This window comes from Thunnus thynnus, chromosome 13 (assembly GCF_963924715.1).
Source record: "Thunnus thynnus chromosome 13, fThuThy2.1, whole genome shotgun sequence".
In the NCBI taxonomy this organism is placed as follows: Eukaryota; Metazoa; Chordata; class Actinopteri; order Scombriformes; family Scombridae; genus Thunnus; species Thunnus thynnus.
In genome coordinates, this window is record NC_089529.1 from 7,267,451 (window position 1) to 7,290,148 (window position 22,698).

Sequence of the window (22,698 nt, forward strand, 5' to 3'; positions counted from 1 at the left end):
TAAAGGCCAGACAGTCACATTGATCTCATAACAGTCACAAAGCTAAATCCAAAACAGGTTCATTATTTCCCTGCAGCAGCCTGCCAGCCATTAGTATCCACAGTAACAGACACTAATATTTAAGATGGTTTAAAAGAAGTCATATCTTTTAGTTTGTTTTTTTTATTTAAAAGGTACCCTGTTGAATTTTTGACTGTTTTTTACAAGTTGGTCCCAATTTTGTTTGTATCGTGCATGCACACAAGGATGCACATTCATGCATGTGGGCAACACAATTCACATTACAGCTACCGGTTCCACTGATCAACAGTTGGTGGCGGTAATGAGCAAAAAAGCGTAGAAAAGCGCCCACGAAGGTAGCAAAGAAGACTGCAAGCTAGTAAACAAGGATATAAACACTGCTGGATTTAAAATATTTTTAAAAAACCTGCTTCTGAAGTGTTTTATGAGATAGGAAATGTACACATTTTTCAGACCTGAAGGATACATACAATGTGTTTTGATTGTTTCCTCCTCCTAACTCCACAGGGCACCTTTAATATTTAAACTTCCTAATATACTCTTCACAATTGTACTTGCTATTGTTGTTGCTATTTTTGCCTATAAAAGTTAGTAAAATCATGTGTCAAATCATGACTTTCATTATTTTGTGAAATGTGCTCTATAAATACATCAGATTTTAATTTTGATGTTTGCGTTTCATGCAGAGCCTTAAAGTGCAGAATTTTAAAATGTAGTCAAAGCACACCATACTGTATGTATTGACAGAGAGAGGATATGAAAATATTGACTGAGTGGAATAGACCTCAGGTTTTTCTTCCATTCATTGTCAGTCTCTCCTTGTACCCAATGACACAGCACCTAACCACATAGTCAATTATCCAGTCATTAGGCTGTTGTCATTGCTCTGACCAGATAATTAAGACAAGTTCTAAAAAAAAAACAATAATATCTACTGCTTTTGTATTCATTACAGTAACTAGATAGAGCATGTGGGCAACCTCATTCGTACTTGGAGAAGATGTGATTCAAGTCCACTTAATCAAACACAAACCACCCCACACACCTCTCCCTTGGGCGTGGTGACAGCGGTCCTGCGAGGGTCGATGTCCTCGTTGATGGAGGAAAGGAAGTTCTGAGATATCCGCAGAGCGTCCTGCAGGAGGGGGAAGTCCGGGTGGTCCTTAGGAGTGTGTTTCAGCAAGTCCTGCAACACGTGTACAAAAATACAGGGTTACATAGATGCATAAAACTTAACTGTAGTGTGAAAGAACAAATATAACTGCCTACGGTTGTTGGTGCAATTATGAATGAATGTCATTAACAACAGATAGTAATTATATTTCTGATTGTGCACTTAATTTCTAGTGTCTTGTAATTTTGACCTTATTTTCTTTTTCATTAGAAATTCCACTTGAGAAGAAGTCATCTCTCAAAACCCCATTTCCTTGTTGCTGTTGAAGCTGCTTTCATCAGTATAGCTGATTGATGAACAGCACAGCTGACAACAGAAGCTTGAGCAAGCATCTTCCTTCCTAAATAAACACCGCCAACTTCCACCATCTCTTATTTTGCATTTATGACAGGAACATGACCTTTGTAGAAACACACACTAACTAACCATGGATGCACTGGGCATGTTGTTGTTCTGGCAGCTTTATGCAAACTTATTCATGCAGTACACTCCTGTAACCTAACTAGACACATCCAGACATCTCCGCTTCCCTGATTGGCAGTTTCTACTTAATTATTACTCATCCAAAGAGGTGGGAAGCTGGGAGGACACAGTGATAAACATCATTGTGCAAAAAGCAAGGCTTTGACTTTTCAGCTCTTGGGCTGCTGTGTGGAGGGGAAATAAGATGTGTGAGAGTCTAAATTTTACCCTCCAGGGTGGATTTGCTGTGAAGAATGCAGAGTCTGTTATAACAGAACAGATATTTTTTTCTTTTTCAGAATCATTTTTTCAGCTTCCTCTTGAGTCTAGCGGTCTCTGGCTACACAGATACATTTGTAAAATTCTGCAGCAACATTTCCAGATTCTGTGCTCCTGTTTGTTGGTGATTTGGGTGAACTGAGCAGCGTAAGAGTAAACCGTGTACTCACATGAAGGACCAGGGTGCTTCTGGTAACACGGTCAATAGGCTTATAAAGGAGAGCTGTGGGAAGAGAAGAAGAGGGCTCTGAGTCAATGTTGCTCTCTCACACATACACACACAAACACACATGCACACACACCCCAACACACACACACATACATACATCAACAGGAGGTCACAGTTCTGCTGCTCGCACAAGGACAAACACTCCCACTAATCTCACACAGAGTTAACCACAGCACCTATAGTCTGACTGATGATATGATTCTTGAGTTGACTTTCAAATTCATGAGCATCCATAGTGCTGAATTGTCCTTTAACAAGCTACTCTGTGCAGCTGACCCTGACCTTTGACCTCTCTGTGAAGGGGAGTAAGCAAACAGAGCATCTTATTATTGTTATTTTAAAGAAATCTGACTGCATGTGTGCTGTTTTATAGATTGAAAGCAGGGTAATGGAGACACACACACACACGCACACACACAAATCCGTAGGCAGGCTGCTTAACATTCAGTCCATCTCCAGGGTTGCTGCTGCTGCCTCCTATTGGTTCTGAAACAGTTTGCTTCCACTGCATATTTAGGCTGCTACTAGGTAAACTACAGCCTGCCTGAACACTGGACTGTAAGAGAGTCTCTCTGAAATGCACAGATACAAACATTAACAGCACAAATGAATGCATGACAGTATATATAAAAAGTCCAATAAGACAGACACGTGCCCATTCCTGTCTCTAAATCAGGGGTATCTTGTTAAAACAGTAACAAAAGACGGAGTTTGATGATGTCGTGAAGCAGCGTGGGATCATGGGAGTTGTTGTCTTCATTGTTTAACAAACAGCTTCTCTGGGAGCTGAATTATTCTCAGAGGTCTTCTCTTCTCCAAAACAAACAGACCCGGTGATTAATACGTTTAGACCACTGAGTAAAGCAGTTTCACGTAAAAAAAATCTGTGTTTCTCTGACGTTGTTCAGTGGGCACAGGACATCCAGGAGGGGCTGCTAACCTTTTCTCAGTTTGTCTCTCTGATAAGTTAAGATCCAGATGTCCGATGACTAAAATCCTTCATCCGGTTAAAAGATATAGTTAAAAACGACCAAGTTTATCATAAAAATGTGGCTTAAAACTGAATAAAAGTCAATTTCTCTGAGTTTGAAGATTGCTGGAAACATTTGAGATAATGTAAGTACACAACTCAACAAAATATATAACATAGGTCTAGTTGTTTTTAGACATTTTTAATGTGGAATAGTTACATATTGTAGCTTTAAGCCTGCACCATCATACTTGGCTGGCTTCCCCGGGGATGGTTTTGCTGCTGAGGTAGTGTGAACAGCAGCAGGTCTGACACACAAGGCGGCTCTAAGTGAGAAATTCCCACAGATAGGACAGACAGAAAGAGGGGGGAAAAATGACAGAGGGGAGATAGGCGGCAGGCAAGATGGCAGATGTGAGAAGGGAGGGAGGGGTGACGGATAAGAAGTGAACACACATAGATGTATAAGAATAGAAGAAGGGGGGGAGGAATTATTCTGGGTTTCCTCTGTAAGACCTAAGGTTCCAACAGTCAAGTAATGAAATGCCAAAAACGTCTCAAGGTCTCAAAATAATAATGCCACCGGTGTCACGAAGCATTATAAAAAAAAAAAGTATAATTATGTTGCTCTGCACATGTGCCCAAAAAGAAAAGACAGCAAGGGTACGTAATCAAAACAAACCACAAGGGCATAAAAAATTGGAAACCGGCTGACGATGTTCCACTCTGTGACCAAGCTAATCTCCATTTATTATAGTGCATACTGCCGACTTTAAGCACCTGATTTCCAAACCGAAGGAAGGAAAAGCTAGCCAAGTGAAACAAAGAGAAGTAAAGTGAGTTCTGTATGCAGGGCTGCTTGTCCCTGGCACACAGCGCTCTGCTCCCAGAGAGAGTTAGAAACACAGCTACGCTCCCCCTTGAATGTTACACTATCTGTTTAAACCAATGAAAGTCGCTCTCTTCGGCTGTAAAGTAGTACAGACATGTTATCTCTCTCTTCTTCTCTCCCTGAGTACGCTCACTTTCAAGTGCTCGCTCTCTTTTCTTATCGCCTCCTCCTTCAACTAAAAGAAATGAAAGAGCCAGAGCAAAAACCTACAGGGAACATGTTTAGATCTTCTGATAGGACTTGTCATGTTAAACTTTACACACTCTATACACACTCTTATACGCTCAAATATACATTCACACACTCAGTCGCTGTATAAGACCAAAGAGAATCTTCTAGGGAGCCTTGCTGAGGCTCTTTGAAGTTTCTAAACCCTCTGGTCATTAATAATGCCGCCTCCATCAATGGTCCTGGCTCAGTGAGCCAATACTGCTACCTCCTGCAGGATTTACCACAGGACCTGCTCTGGCTGCGAGGGCAGCGAACACCTTTAATTATGTGTGTGTCGGGGTTTGTATTCACCTCAAGTACAAGTACTTTGGGAAAGTTTAGGTGACTTTACTTTACCTTGGGTACAAGTCAAGTATCAAAAGTTAGTACAGCACATTGAAGTACTTCAGCTGTGAGTATGCTAGCTGACATCAGCTGTATTGATTATTTATGTCCTACTTTGCGCTGCATGTCTGAACTTGCATTATTGCAATTTGGTTGCATTCTTGAGAGGAATTTGGAAAAAAAACATCTTTATGATCTCTACAGCTGTAACTACACATCTGGTAATGCAATACATTATATAGTAATATTATATAGTATATACATGTAGTAAGAATACTGTACACTGAGTATGTATACGTTATCACCAGTCCTGAGTATGATCATGTTTTTGGAGTATTCTGTTCATGTGTTTGTGAATGTAAATGTCACATCATGGTTTTGGAAACCTGGATAACTCCTGTTATTGCTTTAAGAGACCTGAATATGCTTGCTGAGTTCATCATCAGTTGTTTTGAACTGAGTGTGATGGCTCAGTGATCATGTGACCACATTATATTCCTCTCTTTTCTCCCTCTTTTTACGATCAATCACATCCTTCATACTTTGGAGGATATAAGACTTTATTTTTATGTATTTGTGCATATATATATGACTTTTTTCTCGGATACATAATGTTATAATTATGTATGCAGAGATATAAATAACCAGGTTACTCTATGTTCCAGACTGGATAAGGATTATATCTGTATCTATATGTTTGTGTGTGTTCTACAAACACAAATCTGGAAAGAGGAGCTATGTTCAAAGTCCGGTAAGAGTCAGGACAAAGCAGGATGAGAAGACATGAGGAGAGAGAGAATCAGACAGAGAGAGGTGGAATATTAAGTCGATGACCTGTCGCAGCAAGGGCCTCTAATTGGTCCTGTTCTCAAGGTCGCCTTGACAGCTTGGCTGACGGACAAATAGTTCATCTTTGCTAACGAGGGAATAGGCCATGTAGCCAAAACCTTTGAACAAGCAAAACACACACACACACACACACATACACACACACAGGGGTGTACAGCTACGGGGACTGCCAGCTTTCTGCCCTTAATATTTGGCAAGACATTCAGCTACCAAAGCCAGGCATGAGGCATGACGGAGGATGAGGATGGAACAGGACAGAGAGGAGAGGGATAATAAAGGAGGCAGAATGACAGACAGGGAGAGGGCATATAAGGATTAAGAAATAGAGAGCAAACGCCAGCAATGTAGCGCATGAGCCTCCATTTACATATGAATCAGGATGTTAGATGCTTGTTTGATGTAGTACTTGTGTTGCTATTTGCATCCATTCATTAGGTGGTGGGCAGATGAATCGGTGAGCTTTACTATATGTAAAACAAGCCTGACAAACTGACTTATTTCAATAAAGACCAAACACACACAAGATCAAACATCAGTTCATTTGGCCGGGATCCAGTGAAATCATTTGGAAAGAAGAAAGATGGATGGTTGGGTAATGAAAAGAAAGGAAGAAAGCATGATAAAAGAAATATAAAGGGGAAAAAAACAGGAAGTTTCAGAGCTGAGCTAAAGAAATCCATGGACTGCTCTGCCAGGTAATTAAGGAACCGCAATACAAAGAGTAATCAAAGCAACGGCCCCGGGTGCTGACAAACAAGGATTGTTGAGGGAATATTAAACTAGTTTAGTTCTCATGCGTCCTAACTGCCAGCAAACAAAACATATATTATTCTTGTAGAACATAATATAGTCTCAGCTGTACAGAAAAGAATGCAACTGAAATAACCCAGATGTTTGATTCTTCCTCACTTACGATGCATAAATTAACAGACGTTTCACAGGTACATGCTGCTGAAAATCGACACGGTACACACATGTGAACACTCACCCGCCCTCTCTCAGCCTGACAAAGCCACACCATTTGCTCATCATGCATGCTTATCATTGCATAATTTGAACAGCCCGAAACCTTTTCCTCTTTCCCTTGCAGTGTGAAGTCTACCCTGCGGTTTGGTTAAGCAAAATCCCTTAAGTTTGCAAGACGGCAGCAGAGCACAGACATGTATCATCTTCCTAATATATATACACACACTCACACATAAGACATCAGACTTTTTCTGATCCACTGGTGATAAGTATTTTCTATGAGGAGCAGTCTGGGGCCAGCAGTCCTTATACAGGCAGAACATGCCTTGATTTTAAACACACACACACACACACACATAAAAGCTGCCGTCCTCCTGTGTATTCTCTATGTTAAAAGACAAGAACAACTGCAGTCTGTCAGTCCCGGTGAACAGCATATTCGAGAGGAGCATCACTCAGCAACCACACAAAAGCTCAGACGCTTCAAAATGAACTACTTTCATCACCGGAAAATCTGAAAAGGGCAAATTCCATTTAAGGTCTGAAATCACAGGCAGACAGACACTATTTGTACATCATGAGCATCAGCGCACAAAGCTTCAAATGCCAATCAGATATGCCGATATCCAAAATCAATATCTGAGCGCTTATTAATAACTGTCCAAACTTCACAGCAAATACGGTATATCACCGGTCTACCGTAGGATCAAAGACGTTGATATCCCGGCTCACAGAAAAAAAAACGACGTGAAAAACAACACTCCAAGTTGCCAACATCAAACGGCGGCAGCTCATATCATGCAGTCGTTACCGTATGTGCAGTTACAACACAGTCTGAGGACCACAAGCACCTCCATATCCCTCTTCTCCTCTCCTCACTATGTTCTCCTGCTCACTGCCTTCTTTCTCAGGCTACAAGACAGAGAGGGAGAGAGAGAGAGAGAGAGAGAGAGAGAGAGAGAGAGAGAGAGAGAGAGAGAGAGAGAGGAAAGAGAGAGAGAGAGAGAGAGAGAGAGAGAGAGAGTGTATGTGTGTGTGCTCACACATGCGCCAGTTTGCCCCCCAAAGCCCGCCACTGCATACACAAGTAGAAGGGGGCAGGACTGGAGGCTTAAAGCATCAAGCCAGAAAGACAGACATATGTGCGCACGCATACACACACACACACACGCATACATACACACGCACACACACACACACACACACACACACACACACACACACACACACACACAAACTTACCCTCCATTGAGACCGTTGAGGTACAATCTTTGGAGTCTTTAGGACCTTTTACTTTGAGGTTCTGAAAGAAACAGAGGAGCGGAAAGATCAATTTAATTAATCACACACACTTCTTTGTACTTGCTTGGATGAAAATGAGGCTGAGCTAACGAAGAAGTATCGGTCACTGCAGCAGACTGAGACAGCTGAGAGAGGCTGGACCATGCAACCTTCACAAGTTTACCCCAAAATTAATTATATTTACAACCACCAACACACTTCTACAGCATGATGGCGAAATAATACAAATAATGGTTTTGATTAAAACCTTGTAAAATGTTCAGCTGCATACTCAGTGGGCGGGATAGCGCTTGGTTTAAAAGGTTAAAAACAGGAAATAGGGGTTTTTATAAATGCAAAAAAAAAAAAAAAAAAAAAAAAAAAAAAAAGGTTTATGCTGTAAACGGTGAAATGTGTGTGCTTTGTGTGGACAGAAGTTTGTAGGTGGCCAATACCTTCACAAATACTTTGTAACTGATATAATAATTAGAGTAAAACTGTGCTAGAAAGTCGAAGCACTTCATTCACTGTTGACATTTCAAGTATTCAGAGACAGGAAGGAGGATTTCCTTCACGATTAGTTAAGTTATAATTACCAATGGGTGGGATGTAACACCCTCTGTGCAAACTTTAGGTGTGCAGCTATGTACAAAACCAGCCTAGAAACGAGCGAATGAGAGCAGGTTTGTCATTAGCGGGTTCATCCGGTGCCACTCCATCACATATGTCTGGTTTATTAACATCAATAACACCTTCAAAGCAATGAGGAGGATTTTTAGCACCCCACAACACTCCTCCTCACACCAGCTCTCAACACTAAATATATATACGCTCCTTGCTGCAGCTATGCGTTGACGTATAGTAACCCTACAGTATTCTAAACCTTCTGTTGTCAATCACACTGCTCACCTGTACACACAATGAATTCAGTCAGCAGACTTAAGATAAATATTCTAGGTGAAACATATTTTACCATCAATATATACAATATAGAGCCCGGCCGATATATCAGTGAGCCAATTTTATCACAGATATATTGGTATAATATCGGTATTGGTGTATATGTTGTCTGACATGTATTGTGTGTACATGTATGTATTAATTTTATTTTTTAAAGTAATACAGGCAGCATTTTATGTATATTTGATTGGCCCCAAATATCCAGTATCGGTCAGGCTGGACACACCATCACATTCTCTTGAATGAGAAAGTATGTCTGAACTTTTGACTGTTATTGTATATAAATGAAGACGGAGATGACTTGTAGCATCAGTCTCACTAAAGGGGTGTTTTAAACTACTGTTCCTCAAAATCAGACCACATTTCCCATAAACACTGTTGCTTCTTGTCGAAAAGAGGATGTTTCACCCTGCTTCCTCTCTGTGCTATCATTCCATGTGCATTTGTTTTCTCTTTTACTTTACTGTGGAGGATTAACCCGCCATCATGAGGGATTTATCTTCTAATGCATTAACTAGAACAAGTTTGTCATGCTGTGGTGTAAAAATTGTGATTTAAAAACACAACACACAGCAACTGTGACAAAATGACAAGTCATCCTAATGCAAAAAGGAACCTAATGGATGCTGCCTCTCTGCTACGCAGGTTCTTTACATTCTTCCAACCGCTCCTTGAGTCTCTCATCATCTCTGAAGAATGAAAAACATACCTCAGATATCTTCTGGAACTGGCTGTTGGCCTGGCTGCATTTCTCTGCCGTCTCTAGAGCCACCTTGTAGTTGTCCACAAAGGCCTTGTACACTCCCAGCCGGCTGGCCTGGAGCATATGAGAGAAGAGAGGAGGATAAACATTAAGGTACAGGAGAAACAGGCAGGTGTGAGGGAGGGAGAGACACTGATTGGGACATCTACCTCTCCTCCATTTGGATTGTTTAATGGACACCCAATGAGGAACTGGTTTACTGCCTAATACTACATTTACTATCACAACACAACATTGAGCGTCATAAACATAAATACAGTGAGTTCAGTACATCTTGCATTCACCTTCACTTCCATACTCCTGCATGTCACTTATTAGAGTTCATATACAGCTCTGGCAGATAAAGTCATTTTCTTTTCCCATCAGAATTCTGCCTGACGTGAAGGGTTGAAAAGAATGCTGCAGTCGCTCTTTTGCTCAATCAGCATACATGAAATGACCCCCCCGCCCCCCCGCCCCCATACACATACAGTCAATGCACGCAGGCTAATCATATTCCCATAATGCCACACCACTGGTGGCTCTGTGCGGTGTTCCTGATTGGAACAGAGTCACTTTCTCTTTCCTCTTCCCGTTCATTAACAGCCCCTCTCTGCTGCACTGTATGTGCATTGTAACACAAGCTGCAGACCAGCAGTGCATGAATATGCATCCTGCTACAGCTAGGCTCGATTGGCTATGCTGAAGAGCTGACTGCATCCTATTAAAGCAATGAGATTGGATTCAGCTGAATAGAATGAATGAGTAAGACTTGTTACTTTTGTCGTTAACCCTCCCACCACCTCCCGTTTTCATTTCCTCTCCTTCCACTTCCTCTCAGGGTGTGAAGTGGAAAGTTGGGCTCAGAAGAGGAGATGTTAGGGAGTCATCCAGCCTCATATGTCACTTGTGTTATAGATCAATACATTCTTAATAGGAACAGATGATAGAGAAACTAAAATAAAATAGCCAACAACTATTTTAATATGGTCATCTTAGCACAAACATTTAGCCACATAAAGACTTAAACAGACAAGAAGCCAGCCAAACAAGTGTCTGCACAACATCTCATCATAATGGTGACTTCATTATGTCCAACCCTAACCTTGGATGGTAGGGAGAAACCACTGTGTAATTACTGAATTTCCAAATATAGAGATTTTTGACTTGGCAGCTTGGCTGGAAAGTACCAACCAAGCAGACTGACGTGATGATATTTCATAAGTTCATCATGTTGCCTGGACACGCTGGACTTGGAGCAACACTGCTAGCGTAGTGCCTACACTTCAAATAACAGGTTCACAGGTGAACATAGCTGGCGGGAAAACATCAGTTTGTGTTTTTAGAATGGAGGTGGGAAGAAGATGATGATGAGAGAGAGGAGGGCACTAGATGTGTTGACTAGAATAGAGACTTTTACCTGTGTAGTCTGGATAATTCAAACTATCTTTGACATGTAGGATGGGAGAGAAGGCTGCAGTCCAAACCATGTTACACAACACATCATCCAAGCTCTGTTTTGATTTTTTGGGTCTGTTTTTTTTATTTTAGGGAGAAGAGGAAGTCTACTCTGTTTAAGCACAGATCATCATTTTTAGGATCAGTTAAAAACAACAAGGACAAACAAAGCAATCAAACATTTTAGACACTAATGCTTAAGTATTAGCAATTATTAATATCTACTGTATATACTGCACATGCTTGATAGCAGCTGAGCAACACCAACTAGTGTTTCTGCCTTCCAGAGAAAAATCCCAACAGACAAATCAATTGCACAATCAAATAGTGCAGCTATATGCAGCACTGTCTGTTGTCTACAATGGGTCAGAGTTCCTCCTGTTGCTGAAATACATTGTTCCCCTTGATATATAAACACTCAGTCAAACTTCAGTCAGTTGTACAGAAGTGAGTATAATCAAACCGGGAAGATTTCACTGCTTTCACTCAAATGTTGTGACAAAATTCAAATATCCACAAAAATAACAACTGCATAGTTTAGACAGAAATCAAAAAGTCAAAGTGAGATTCGCATGGCTAAAAATTTAGATGAAGTACATATCACAGTGTGTGAGCCAACATTCTGACATCCCCTCATCATAATTTTATCCTCAATATACTCAGAACAAATGCAGTAATCCATTAAAGGTTATCATGGGGAAGCAGTAACCCAGTAACCCATAATAACATAATACATGGATTACACTTATAGTTAGTGTCAAAAGATGGAGGCATGTCTTCAGCAAAGGGGTTTACAAAGCCCCTTCAGAGCCATGACCGTAGCAGGATTGAACCCTTCTCACTTTGTGTCTCCAGAGATTTTGACAATTTGGTTGGTCAAAAGAAATCCTGGCAGTCAGAGGCTGCAGCTGAGACCCTTCTTTATGTCTGAAAAAGGTGAGAAGAGTTGGAACTGTGGCAGGCTTTTATCTGCTGTCAGCCTGCTTTCTGTGATTCTGTCCCTCTGTGTTGCTCCAGTGGCCTCCATGCTGCTGACAAGGACCAGTAGGAAGCAAACCAGCTAATTACAGTGCCATCTGTAGTGTCGCACTGCCACTCTGACTAAATGTTTAGCTGCCACATGACATGCCCATGTACGCACATATACGCAGCGCAGATGGGAGCTGATGACTACACTAATAGGTGTCACTTGGTGGTGCGACTCCCAGGGTTAACAGAGATGGGGGAGAGTGAGAGGAAGCGCTTAAAACTACTAAAAGTATTACATTTCTACACCAGAGCCGCCATCATTTTCTAAACATGAGCTCATGTGTTATTGCCAATCTATCTTCCACAGTTACTGAGACTTATCCCCCTCTGAATCATCAACAGAATCATTTATTCATTAAACGTTTCATTAAATATTTTATGAAATTAATCACTTGGTGCATTATTGTACACATAAATCTGAACCAGTGTGCGTTTAGGAGAAGTTTAATAACCATATTGAAAGTCATTAGCTCTTGGGCTAAAGTAGTTAGCTGCAAAGTGGGTATGATTTCACTTTATTTGATATGTGCCAATCCCACACAATACTTGTGAAACATATTGGTTTATTTTGTCTTAACACAAAGCTGTACAAGAACTTTGTCAATATATAATACAGTCCAAATTTATATCAGGACTTAGATATGGAAATATCACCTTAAAGAATAAGAATCTGACCAGACATTCAGTGCCGATTTTCAATTCTTGGCAACTCTTGACTGGTTCTTGGCAATCTTTGAGTTGTGGTGGTTTACTGCTAATAATAACTCTGGCTGATAGTTTGCTGATAGTTTAAGAGATCAAAATATACCCGAAACCCTTTGTGAGATGTTGAAAACCAAAAGCGAAAGATGTCTACATGGCAGAGAAACTGTTTCATATCAGAATACACCAGACATCTTGCCTAAGTTCCTCATAATGATAGCATGAATTTTCTCAGTGATTTTATCGGGGTTGTCATGCTTATACAGCTGTAAAACCGAAAGCCTGGTTAGATATTGTAGCTCACTTGCTCACTGAGCTGTGACCAAACCAAACAGCGTGTAAATGTAGCAAAACAATCAACATTATGATACCAAACAATGTGACACCTTGATTTTGGCTAGAAAAATACACTGATTGATACGTTGATAATAAGATCAGACCTAGAGTTTAATGTGTGCTGCTCTGCATTTAAAAAGCCTAAGATGTTGTCCACTGCACAGACATTAACTCTAATTTAATCTGTCACATTTTTAAAATACTTGCAGTTCTAAATCACAGCAGCCAGCCCACAGAAACAAACACTGAGCCAGAAATATTTTATAACATCAAAACTTCTCTTTGTAAAAGATTAAAATAGATGGTGAAGTCTTGGTTCTGAGGTGAGGATAAGAGCTGGCATGACACGTCCTCTAGTCTAAACAGAAATGTGCTAATGACTTGGCAAAATGTCACAGGATCTCTCATAATGGGACGTCTGATGAACTAACAGCTCGTTGGCGAGAATAAATCACATCTTCTAAAATCTGAAAACATGGTGTGAACTAAATGCAGGACTTCTTTAAATCACTGATCCCACAGTAGTAAGTCAAATTTATCTGGTTATTATTGTAAAATTTAAAGGCAGATTTCAAAAACAGCTCATAACGTTCTCACACAGGATCAGTATAGTATTTGATTTTTTCCCATGACAGTAAAGTTGTCTATTTTTAAGCCTCTGCCTTTGTACCACGTCTTTACAAACAGCGGAAGTAGCTGAAACCAAAGGAGGTCCACATGTAGAGACAGAGATGACTAGTAGCATCACTCTCACTCACACAAGGGGTGGTACTGTATAATCTGCAGCGGTATTGTGAGGCTCCCAATTTAAGAGCAAAAGCCTGTTGTTACTGTCAGGTGGAGAAGCTTACAGCACTTTACTGCCACTTTTCTAAATAGCAAGTGTTTGTGTGTCTGTCTAGTTTCCAGCCCCAGAAAATTATAAACCACAATATTCTACCGTCTGCCCACAGTTGGACTGTGTCAGGGGGGAATTAACAGGGCACTACTACGCTACTGCTCTCAATAAATTACTTTCAAACGCTTTAAATTGGCCACTAAAGTTAACTATTTTCCCTGATGATGGTATCTGGATTTTACACACTAACTGGGCTTTACCCTCTAAATTAAATTTCTATCTGTTTTTTTTTTTCCTGCTAGTCTCCAGTTTCTTAGTTGAAAGTCTCTGTTACACCGTGTTGCATCAGCCCATCGAGCATATGCCAAACAAATGCAATGAGTATCTAAAATATGTTAAGACACACACATTGTATGCACATGCTCTTACGCTATGTTATGTGCTGATAAGCCCTGTTCAAATTACATTATCCCCTGCAATGTAATGATCTCACACAGAGGGAGAACTAACTCACTTTACTACTAGCTGAGGCCTGGAGCCTTGCTAATTCTGTACACAGACACATCCACACACATAACAATGATACTGTTACATTCTGTACTGAAAGAGCCTGTTTAAACAGCATAATCCAGTTCAAATATGACAGAGTGAGAGACCGGGGGCTACCACATTTCTGCTAATGCACTCAAACCACAGACACTGGGCTGCACACACACACACACACACACGTTTACATACACAGTCTAAATTAGAAGAGAGATTCACTCAATACAAATAGTGAGAGTCTGACAATTCTCATTCATATGTATCCTGCAAGTGATGGAGGGGAAGGAGAAGAAAAAGATCTACACACAGTGAGCGCTAGGCACACGTCAGACTCACCAGCTTCTGAAACAGATGTCCCACGGTGACCTTCTCATCCCACTGCTGGATGCTGGGTAAGAGGGCGTCGTAGAACTCCTTGTGGATCTCAAAGATGTCCTGGATTTTGTAGAAGATGGTCTCCACCTGCTGGATGGTCAGGACGGGCTGCGAGGTGGTGGCCGTGGCTTTCAGGGGACGCATGGGCTGGATGGGCAGAGACAGAGAGAACGGAGTTAGTGAAGACAACTCAACCAATGAGGAGGCAGACCAGGACCGACCTTGAATGTGTTCTCAAAGGTTATTTAAATATATTAAGAAGGGGAGAGAAACTGGCATCATACTTTAACTCAGTTAATGTTTCTTCTAGTCAATATCGAGTTTATTGTGGTGGTGTGTAATTGTTTTCTTCAAGGGAATGTTCATTCTATTTAAAAAGTTATATACAGTATTCTACACTCAAGTCCTGATAAAGTGGGTTGAAGTTGTTTCCAATTTCAGAGCAGGCTGCGAGCGTAACTTGGTGCAGTTGATTGGCCAATCAGTGGCCTAATTGGACCAGTGCCTGAAAAGAAAAGTTTCTGATCTCGCTGTGTGTCGCCCAGTGATAAGCATGTAATCTTAGCCTCTCTTCTCTGCTATTGGGTGACTCTCTTCTCCGGTGTGCTGTTTCTGACCAGTCAGATTGCAGGACAGCTCAGTTAATCATAGAGATGTGTGAAGTGGACGCAGAGGGGGGACGATGACACTGAATTACAGTGAAAACAAAAAGGCTTTCACGTCATAGAAGCAAAAGTTCTCTCGATGATGAGTCAGTCTCCCACTGATTGCAGGGGTTGCATGAAGGCTAATCAGACACAGGCTCATTTTTAAAAGCTCTGACAATGACTGCGTTCGACGCCCCCGGCAGGGTCTATATATGATGGCAAAGCAGCAAGCTGAAAACCACTCATCAGGTTGGACAAATGTTTTGACAGATGAATGAAATCACAGACTGGTCACATTTGTTAATTTCCATCTTAGCATGTTATTGGTTAAATTACAGGATAACATGCTTACAGAACCGACAAAAACACAAAAGGGACACATGTGAATTTATATTTGCCACTGCACAGAGTTGTTAGAAATTATACTTTTGAAATATATTTACAAACAGCCATTTTACTACTGTACAGTAAAATATGGGCCGTCTTTATCTACATTGTTACTGATAATAAGACACCTATGTGAGCAAGTGCGCGCAGGCCCACAGCGCATGTTCTACATGCTCAGTACAGCCAAATCTGTGTTTGGTATCGCATAAAAAAGTACATATTCATCATGTGTCATTAGACCTTTTAACCCCTATTAATGTCAATGTCATCTGATCTATTGCTTAATTCTACACTTCCTTCGATGGGTCATGACTTGTAGCCTCCTGCTGTTAGTTGGTGACAGTTGCAGCATCAGCAACACTTAAGTAAAACACCTATATACAGAGAGAAATACCTTCTCTGCAGTGAGACAAACTGAGACCTGTTGTAAAGTAGTAGTGCACTGATCCACACACAGTAGTATCTCACCTCTGTTGTCGTAGCTGTACTCTAAGTTACCTTCTCAGGTGTTAATACCAGTTAAAAGTGAGCAACTGAATACGAGCTTCCAGACTGCAGCTGGCAACTATACCAAAACATTCAAGTATAAGTGACTACTAGGCTGTCACATATCTGTATCACTCTTCAAAGATTTTGTCACATTCACCAAAATATTTTTTAACACTGAAAGATGACATATAGGGTTACTGACACCCCATGACCAACACTTGTGACTTTTGTTTACAAGTTCCTCTTGCCAGTATTTTGGTAGTGTAAACTAAAATCTGCAAAATATGAAGAATGCATTAGAGCAAAAACAAAGTGTGATAACACCCTGCGTGTTAGACATTATCTCAATGACTGAGGAAGTGGAAGAGGACGGGAACAAACTCTCCATTGGTCGACTTGTATAATGACTTGTGTTGTCACTACTACAGCTAAAAGAGGAGGAACTGAGCCACAGACCAGATTTTTGACAGTATTTCTGCACTCCTATGTTTACTTCATTGATTGCTACTAACTAGAGCTGTTTGTGTTTTAGTGATGGAGGTTTTGCACTATAACTGTGACAAAACAATTTTACAGAATAGCATAACGTTGCACTTGCTGTCAAACCAACTTCATACTGGTCAAAGTGCAACATGTGGCTGAGAGCGGCAGGATATGACATAGTTTAGCAAGGGGAAGCATGTTCAGTGAGTGTTTCAGGAAACTGCTGTGAGTGCGGTCCTGCTTTCATTATGACCACTAATGGCAATCACACAGGCCTGCACCAAGTAACATAGCAGCAGCGCTGAAACATGAATGCCTCTACATGAATGCTTCTACATGAGCCTTGATGTAGAAATAAGAATAAGACACAGCCCAAAGTGCTTTACGAAACTGAACAAAAATTAAAATAAAAAAATAACAGATAAAACGTTTGATAAAACTACAATGAAACATTAAAAACAATACAAAAAAAACTAACAGGAAAAAACGATATAAATAACTAAAGATAAAAAAATTAAGAGCTGGCGAGGTTGGATTACCCCAAATTAAAAGCCAGATCAGAAAGATGGGTCTTTAATTTCTTATTAGTTTGCTGCTCTAAGGAAAGGGTGTTCCACAGCTTAGGGCCATAAAAACAAAGAGCAGCCTCACCAGATTTCTTGTGGGCAACATTAGGAGCTTCTAAAAGAAAAGCAATTGAAGATCTGAGAGTTCTAGTTGGAACATAAAATGAAAAAACCTGACGCACCAGATGCTTTGTTATACAGAACCATCTGAGAAGATGTCGTTGGAAACTGTTTGGGAAAGGGCAGGCACTTTCAAAAAAAACACTTGGCGGGTTATTGGCTGAACCATCTGTCTATCAACACCTATCACCATCTTAGAGGCAGCTGGATTCACAAGATCACAAGAGAATCCTCATAGGACACTAATTGACACAAGTGCATTACTTGAAGCCTGACAAGATGGATTCTTGCGTGATCTCGCAAATCCAGCTGCATTGCAAGGAAAAAAATGAAAGGCAGTCGGTGATATCAGAAGGTGCAAGATTATGTTAGGCTTTAAAAACAGGCAAAAGGAAATAATTCTAAAAGATACAGGTAACTAGTGCAGTGTTGCGAGCAGTTAGGTAATGTGATCCCTCTTTTTTTGTTTTAGTCAAAACCCTGATGAAAAAGATGAAAAAAATATATTTTCATGACCTTGTTAAAACGGCAAAAAAACCAAAACAAACATTCCTATATCTGTAACTTCTGTCTTATTTATTTTGGACAGACAACCAAACATTGACTGCAGATTCTGTCTTTCTTCTTTTGATCCTTCAAGTAGAATCTCGGTTTCATGCTCATTTCCCCTTTTTAAAAGATGATACATTCAAATATTGATATCCATGAGCAAGATAAAAAGACAAAGAACCAGGGTTGCGTGAGACAGAGACACAGTTGTGTATCATCTGTGTAACAATTATATTTGACATTACTGTATGCTGACTAATAATCTTACACAGAGGGAGAATGTTCTGTATAAAGAAAAAAAGGACAGGGCCCAGGATGCTTCCCTGAGGAACACCATAATCAATATCAAATGCCTGTGACACAAAAATCCAAACCTAGACTGACAAAACTTTCTTCCTGACAAATACGAGAAAAACCAGTCACACAGCACAACAGAGAGACCTAACCAAATCTAAAGTCTATTAATTAATTAAAATGCCATGATCGATGAACTGTATTAAACACAGTGGTCAAATCTAACAGAATGAGGACGGCCACAATGTTGGAGTCAACTGAAATTCTCAGGTCATTTACTACCTTTAATGAAGCTGTTTTAGTTCTAGGGTTGGTTTGACAGCCAGACTAGAATTTTTCTGATATATTGTTGGTATTCAAATGAACATGTAGTTGGTCAAAAACAGCTTTCTCCAGAAGTTGTAAAAGAAACGGAAGATTTGAGATTGGCATTGGTTTTACTATAACTGCTTTAAAATCATCAAAGTGTTGATTATTCTTGTTGTTTCCTTGGAGAGGCACTGGAAGCTGGACTTAAAGAGTTTGGTAGGAGTGGGGTCTAGAGCATATGTGGAAGACTTCATTTTGTTGTATTACTTCAAAATGTTTACTTTTTTTTGGCAGGGTGTGTGTGTGTGTGTGTCTCACCAGTAACAGGGCCTCCAGTTGGTTAATGTAGATCTCCTCACTGGCCAGGAAACCAGACAGCACCAGTTTCTTCATCTCCAGTCCTTTCTCTATGTCTCCCTGTGGGATAAAACAAACATGATTGTAATAATGTATGATACATGTAGTTATATACTTCATACACATACATACACAGCAAGGATCCTTGAATAACCTATTTGTATTCAGGATTAATTTCTAACCAACACCACATAAAAGTACCATGACTCAAGCTCATTTCCTGATGCCGCTGCAGTTACCATATCAGGTAAACAAAACATTAATGCACACACATAGCCAAACTACGAAGGAATGTTTATTGGGAATTTCTGCTCATCTAAAAACATCAAATTAGCTTGCTTCCTCTGTGGAAAGTCTTACTCCAAGTGCTTCAAAGCGGTTGTTGTATTTTGACTTCAGTATCAGGGAAGTCACCACCCTAATCATGTTTGAGAAACACGGAGAACAAAACAAGACATACTTGTGGTTTTCACCCTATATTGAGGAAAATACTAGTTTGAATAAAAATTATCAAGGCTTGGAAAGAGAAAAAATTGACAAATACAGCTGCGAAGTAGTGAGAAGCATGCTGACTCAATGGTTACTGAATCAAAAAAATATTTTAAGATGTTTGGTATCATCACTGAAGACATCTTATCTAGTCAGCAAGCTGTTAATAAAATATATTACACAGCAACATATGCGAATGTGTGAAGATGGCAATCGTTATATTTGTGCATGTATGACATCATCATTTGCACTGCAGTGTAAAGAGCAGTGGTGTTAATATAACCTGAACAAGTCAAGTTACTTAATTTATAAAGCACATTAAAAATGTGTTGAACAAAACAATTCAAATGCGTGAAAGCTACTCAGGCAATCCTCGTTTTAATATTCCTCCTTAATAACCAAGATATACCTTAACAGTTAATCAACTACTTCCCCAAAGTAAACATCTAAGCAACCTGCCAGACAGTCACATATGTACTTAACAGAGGCCAAAGAACAGCGATGTGAGCAGAGGAAGAGTGAGAAGAGGAAGATTAATTATTAACAGCCAGATCCTTACAATGATATCAGCACACCGGCTCGGCCTGATAAGAAAAGGGAGCCATGACCTCATTGTTTTAACCCAATCATGACTAACATTTACCTCCTGACACTCCTGCTGTCTTTCCAGATTGGACAAACACTGTACGTACAGTATATAGAGTTTTTACACAATATATACTTTAAATTTCTGCACAAACTATTGCAGGCTAGATATTCACTTGTAACATAATGAGTAATATTTATGTGAACTCATGTTTATTTTAAGACATATATTAAAATTCTGTGACAACTCTAAAATGCTACATGTGCACCTGTTCATCAATATACTTGCATCTCCACACTTGTGATGATAACAGTGTTGACGCTCGATCTCGCTGTGAATTGACAGTTTAAAACTAAATTAAAGCAAAAATCAGAAGACGAACCGGGATTGATTTCTAAAGCTGTTGTCTCATATAACTGAACTGTGGAGGATTTTTAAGTTTGAGATGTCATTGAACTGTTCAACTCTCCATCTGTCAAGCTGCATTTACATCATCGCCTCTGTCAGGTAAAGCAGGAGTTCAGCAGCGCCCAGAGAGGTTTGAGTTCATGAGTAAGTAGCCTCTCCACATGTTTGAACGCTGGCATTCCTTGAAAGAAATTGAGAGATCATTTTTCTGATGACTGAAACTAAAAACAAAAGCCGCAACAGAGATGAGTCATACTCTTGAAACTCTCAGAAGCTTTTTGACATGCAAGTCCTGCACGACACTTATTTCTAGCACCAAACGCCTGCTCACATCTCTAGACATTTTCAATAAACATCATGATTATATTATTATATAAACATTATTTATATTATTATATAAATGATTATAAACATGTTTTTTATTGAAATTACATCCCAGAGCTATGTTTAACAAGACTTCTTATCTTTTCTAAGGTCTGAGATATGATGCCTTGTAGTTGCCCTGACACTGGACTAAACAAACAGAGTAACCACATGCAACTCAAAGGATCCGCGTACGTGTTGGTGACGTGTAAAGCTTACTCCTTCGGTGACAAACATGTCACAGCACGATGAGAAAAGACATAAAAAAAGGAAGGGGGAAAAACTATTTTTTCCAACAGCAGGAATATTTTCCCTCAGCTGTACAAAGAGCTACTGTGTGGCGAGAGGGCAAGATGAGAAATACATGAGTGGTGAAAGGATTTTTTCCACGGCAACCTGTCTGTCCACCGCTAATTGTCCCTTCACAGTTACACTTTTCATACAGACAACTCTGTGTGCTCTCTTATTGTGCCTTCTGCTGTCATTCTGTCATAAAAGGAGATGATATCAAGATTGACCTGATACCACACAGACAGCCCTGCTTTTTGTCAATTCATCTACTGGGAGGAGCACATAAACACACACACACACACCCACACACCCACGCACAATGAGGCTTCTTAACAAACAAAAGTTACCATTAGGAACAGAGGTTCTTAAAAAAGTAACAGCGTGAGCGCCTCGTCGGGCCACGCTGAAACATCAATGACTTTCTCACACACACACACACACACTCTAGCAGTACAGATGGCTCATAGACACACGTTGCAGCGCATACTGTAGTGACGCCACATCATGCCAAGACACCAATAAGACTTTCCACTTTGCTAAATATAGCCAAGCTTTCAAGCCCAGTAAGAGTGTCAAGTTGCGTAAGTGTGTGCATGTGTGTGTGTGTGTGTGTGTGTATTTTCTCTGCATCCAGCTGTCCAGCCGCTGTCTCACCTTGAACTGTCTATGTGACGGAGTGATGGGATCTAGCTCCCCATCTCCATAATCAAACAGCTCCTCCTCCTCCTCCAGGACCCTGTCCAAGTAGCACAGCACCTCCTCCTCTTCCTCCTCCATGATTCTTTCTTTCTCTTTCTTTCTTTTTCCTTTCTTTCTCCTCCTCCTCTCCCTCTTTCTGTCTGCTATTCCCTTCTTCAGGGCCTGCCTGGACACATCAGTGTTTTCCCGTCAGAGCAAGTCGTCTGGACAGCGAGAGAGAGAAAGAGAGAGGACCCCGCCTACATAACCCCACCCCCTTCCTCTGCTGGGCTTCCTGGTGGTGTGTTTGTGTGTATGTGTGTCTCTGTGTGTGTGTGTGTGTGTGTGTACTCTATGTGTGTGCGTGTGTGTCTCAGTGTTCCACCTCGGTCGATGAGGTCTGCCCTCCCTCTACATCCGCCCCTCCCCTCACAACAAACGATCTCCAGCCACTTCCTTGATGGCCACATAGGCTCTCTCTCTCTAGCTGTGCTTCAGTGGGAGAGTTACTCTGTTTCATTCTTTTTTATTTCTTTCTTCCGTCTCTTCAGGCTGCAGCCACTTCCTCATCACGCAAGCACACAGTTTCTCTCTTTCTCTGCATCACTGAGCGTCGCAGAGTTCATTTTTTTCTCCTCCTCTCTCGCACTCTCTGGTCATTGTTTCTTTATTGATCCGTTCGAAGAGGCTTGGATGTTGAGCTGAGACCCGGCTAATGTGCTGCTAGTGCGGCTGATTCTAATTACAGGTCGCATAGTTCACTGGGTAACAACGATTTTGCACTGGCAGAACACAGGGTTCAAATATAAAACAGTGTTTAAAAAAAGACACAGAGACACGCTGTTAGGAAAATTAATAACTCTGGAGAGTAGAAATGGAAAGAAACTGGAACTGGGAGTGACTTGAGTCACACTGAGCATATAATGATTCAACTCTGAGTGGGTGTTACTTAGCACATGTGTTTGTGAATGACTTTAGTTCACTCGCCATGACCTCCCACCCTGCTCCTGACCCTTAA

At 40.6% G+C, this 22,698-nt stretch overlaps 1 protein-coding gene across 4 annotated transcripts in view; it reads right to left on the bottom strand.

The window, feature by feature from the left end:
• The window catches only part of abr (ABR activator of RhoGEF and GTPase), a 131,754-nt gene that overhangs the window by 55,109 nt on the left and 53,947 nt on the right, over nucleotides 1–22,698 (bottom strand). For 3 of the 4 annotated variants that reach the window (XM_067607562.1, XM_067607563.1, XM_067607564.1), the window contains exons 3-8: nucleotides 18,827–18,925; nucleotides 14,626–14,811; nucleotides 9,348–9,455; nucleotides 7,640–7,700; nucleotides 2,107–2,159; nucleotides 1,067–1,207 (exon numbers count right to left, since the gene is read on the bottom strand). In XM_067607562.1, the coding sequence (XP_067463663.1) occupies nucleotides 1,067–1,207; nucleotides 2,107–2,159; nucleotides 7,640–7,700; nucleotides 9,348–9,455; nucleotides 14,626–14,811; nucleotides 18,827–18,925 (648 nt within the window). Of the gene's footprint in view, nucleotides 1–1,066; nucleotides 1,208–2,106; nucleotides 2,160–7,639; nucleotides 7,701–9,347; nucleotides 9,456–14,625; nucleotides 14,812–18,826; nucleotides 18,926–21,656; nucleotides 21,919–22,698 lie in introns of those variants that run through there. The other variant, XM_067607565.1, reaches the window with a different exon arrangement.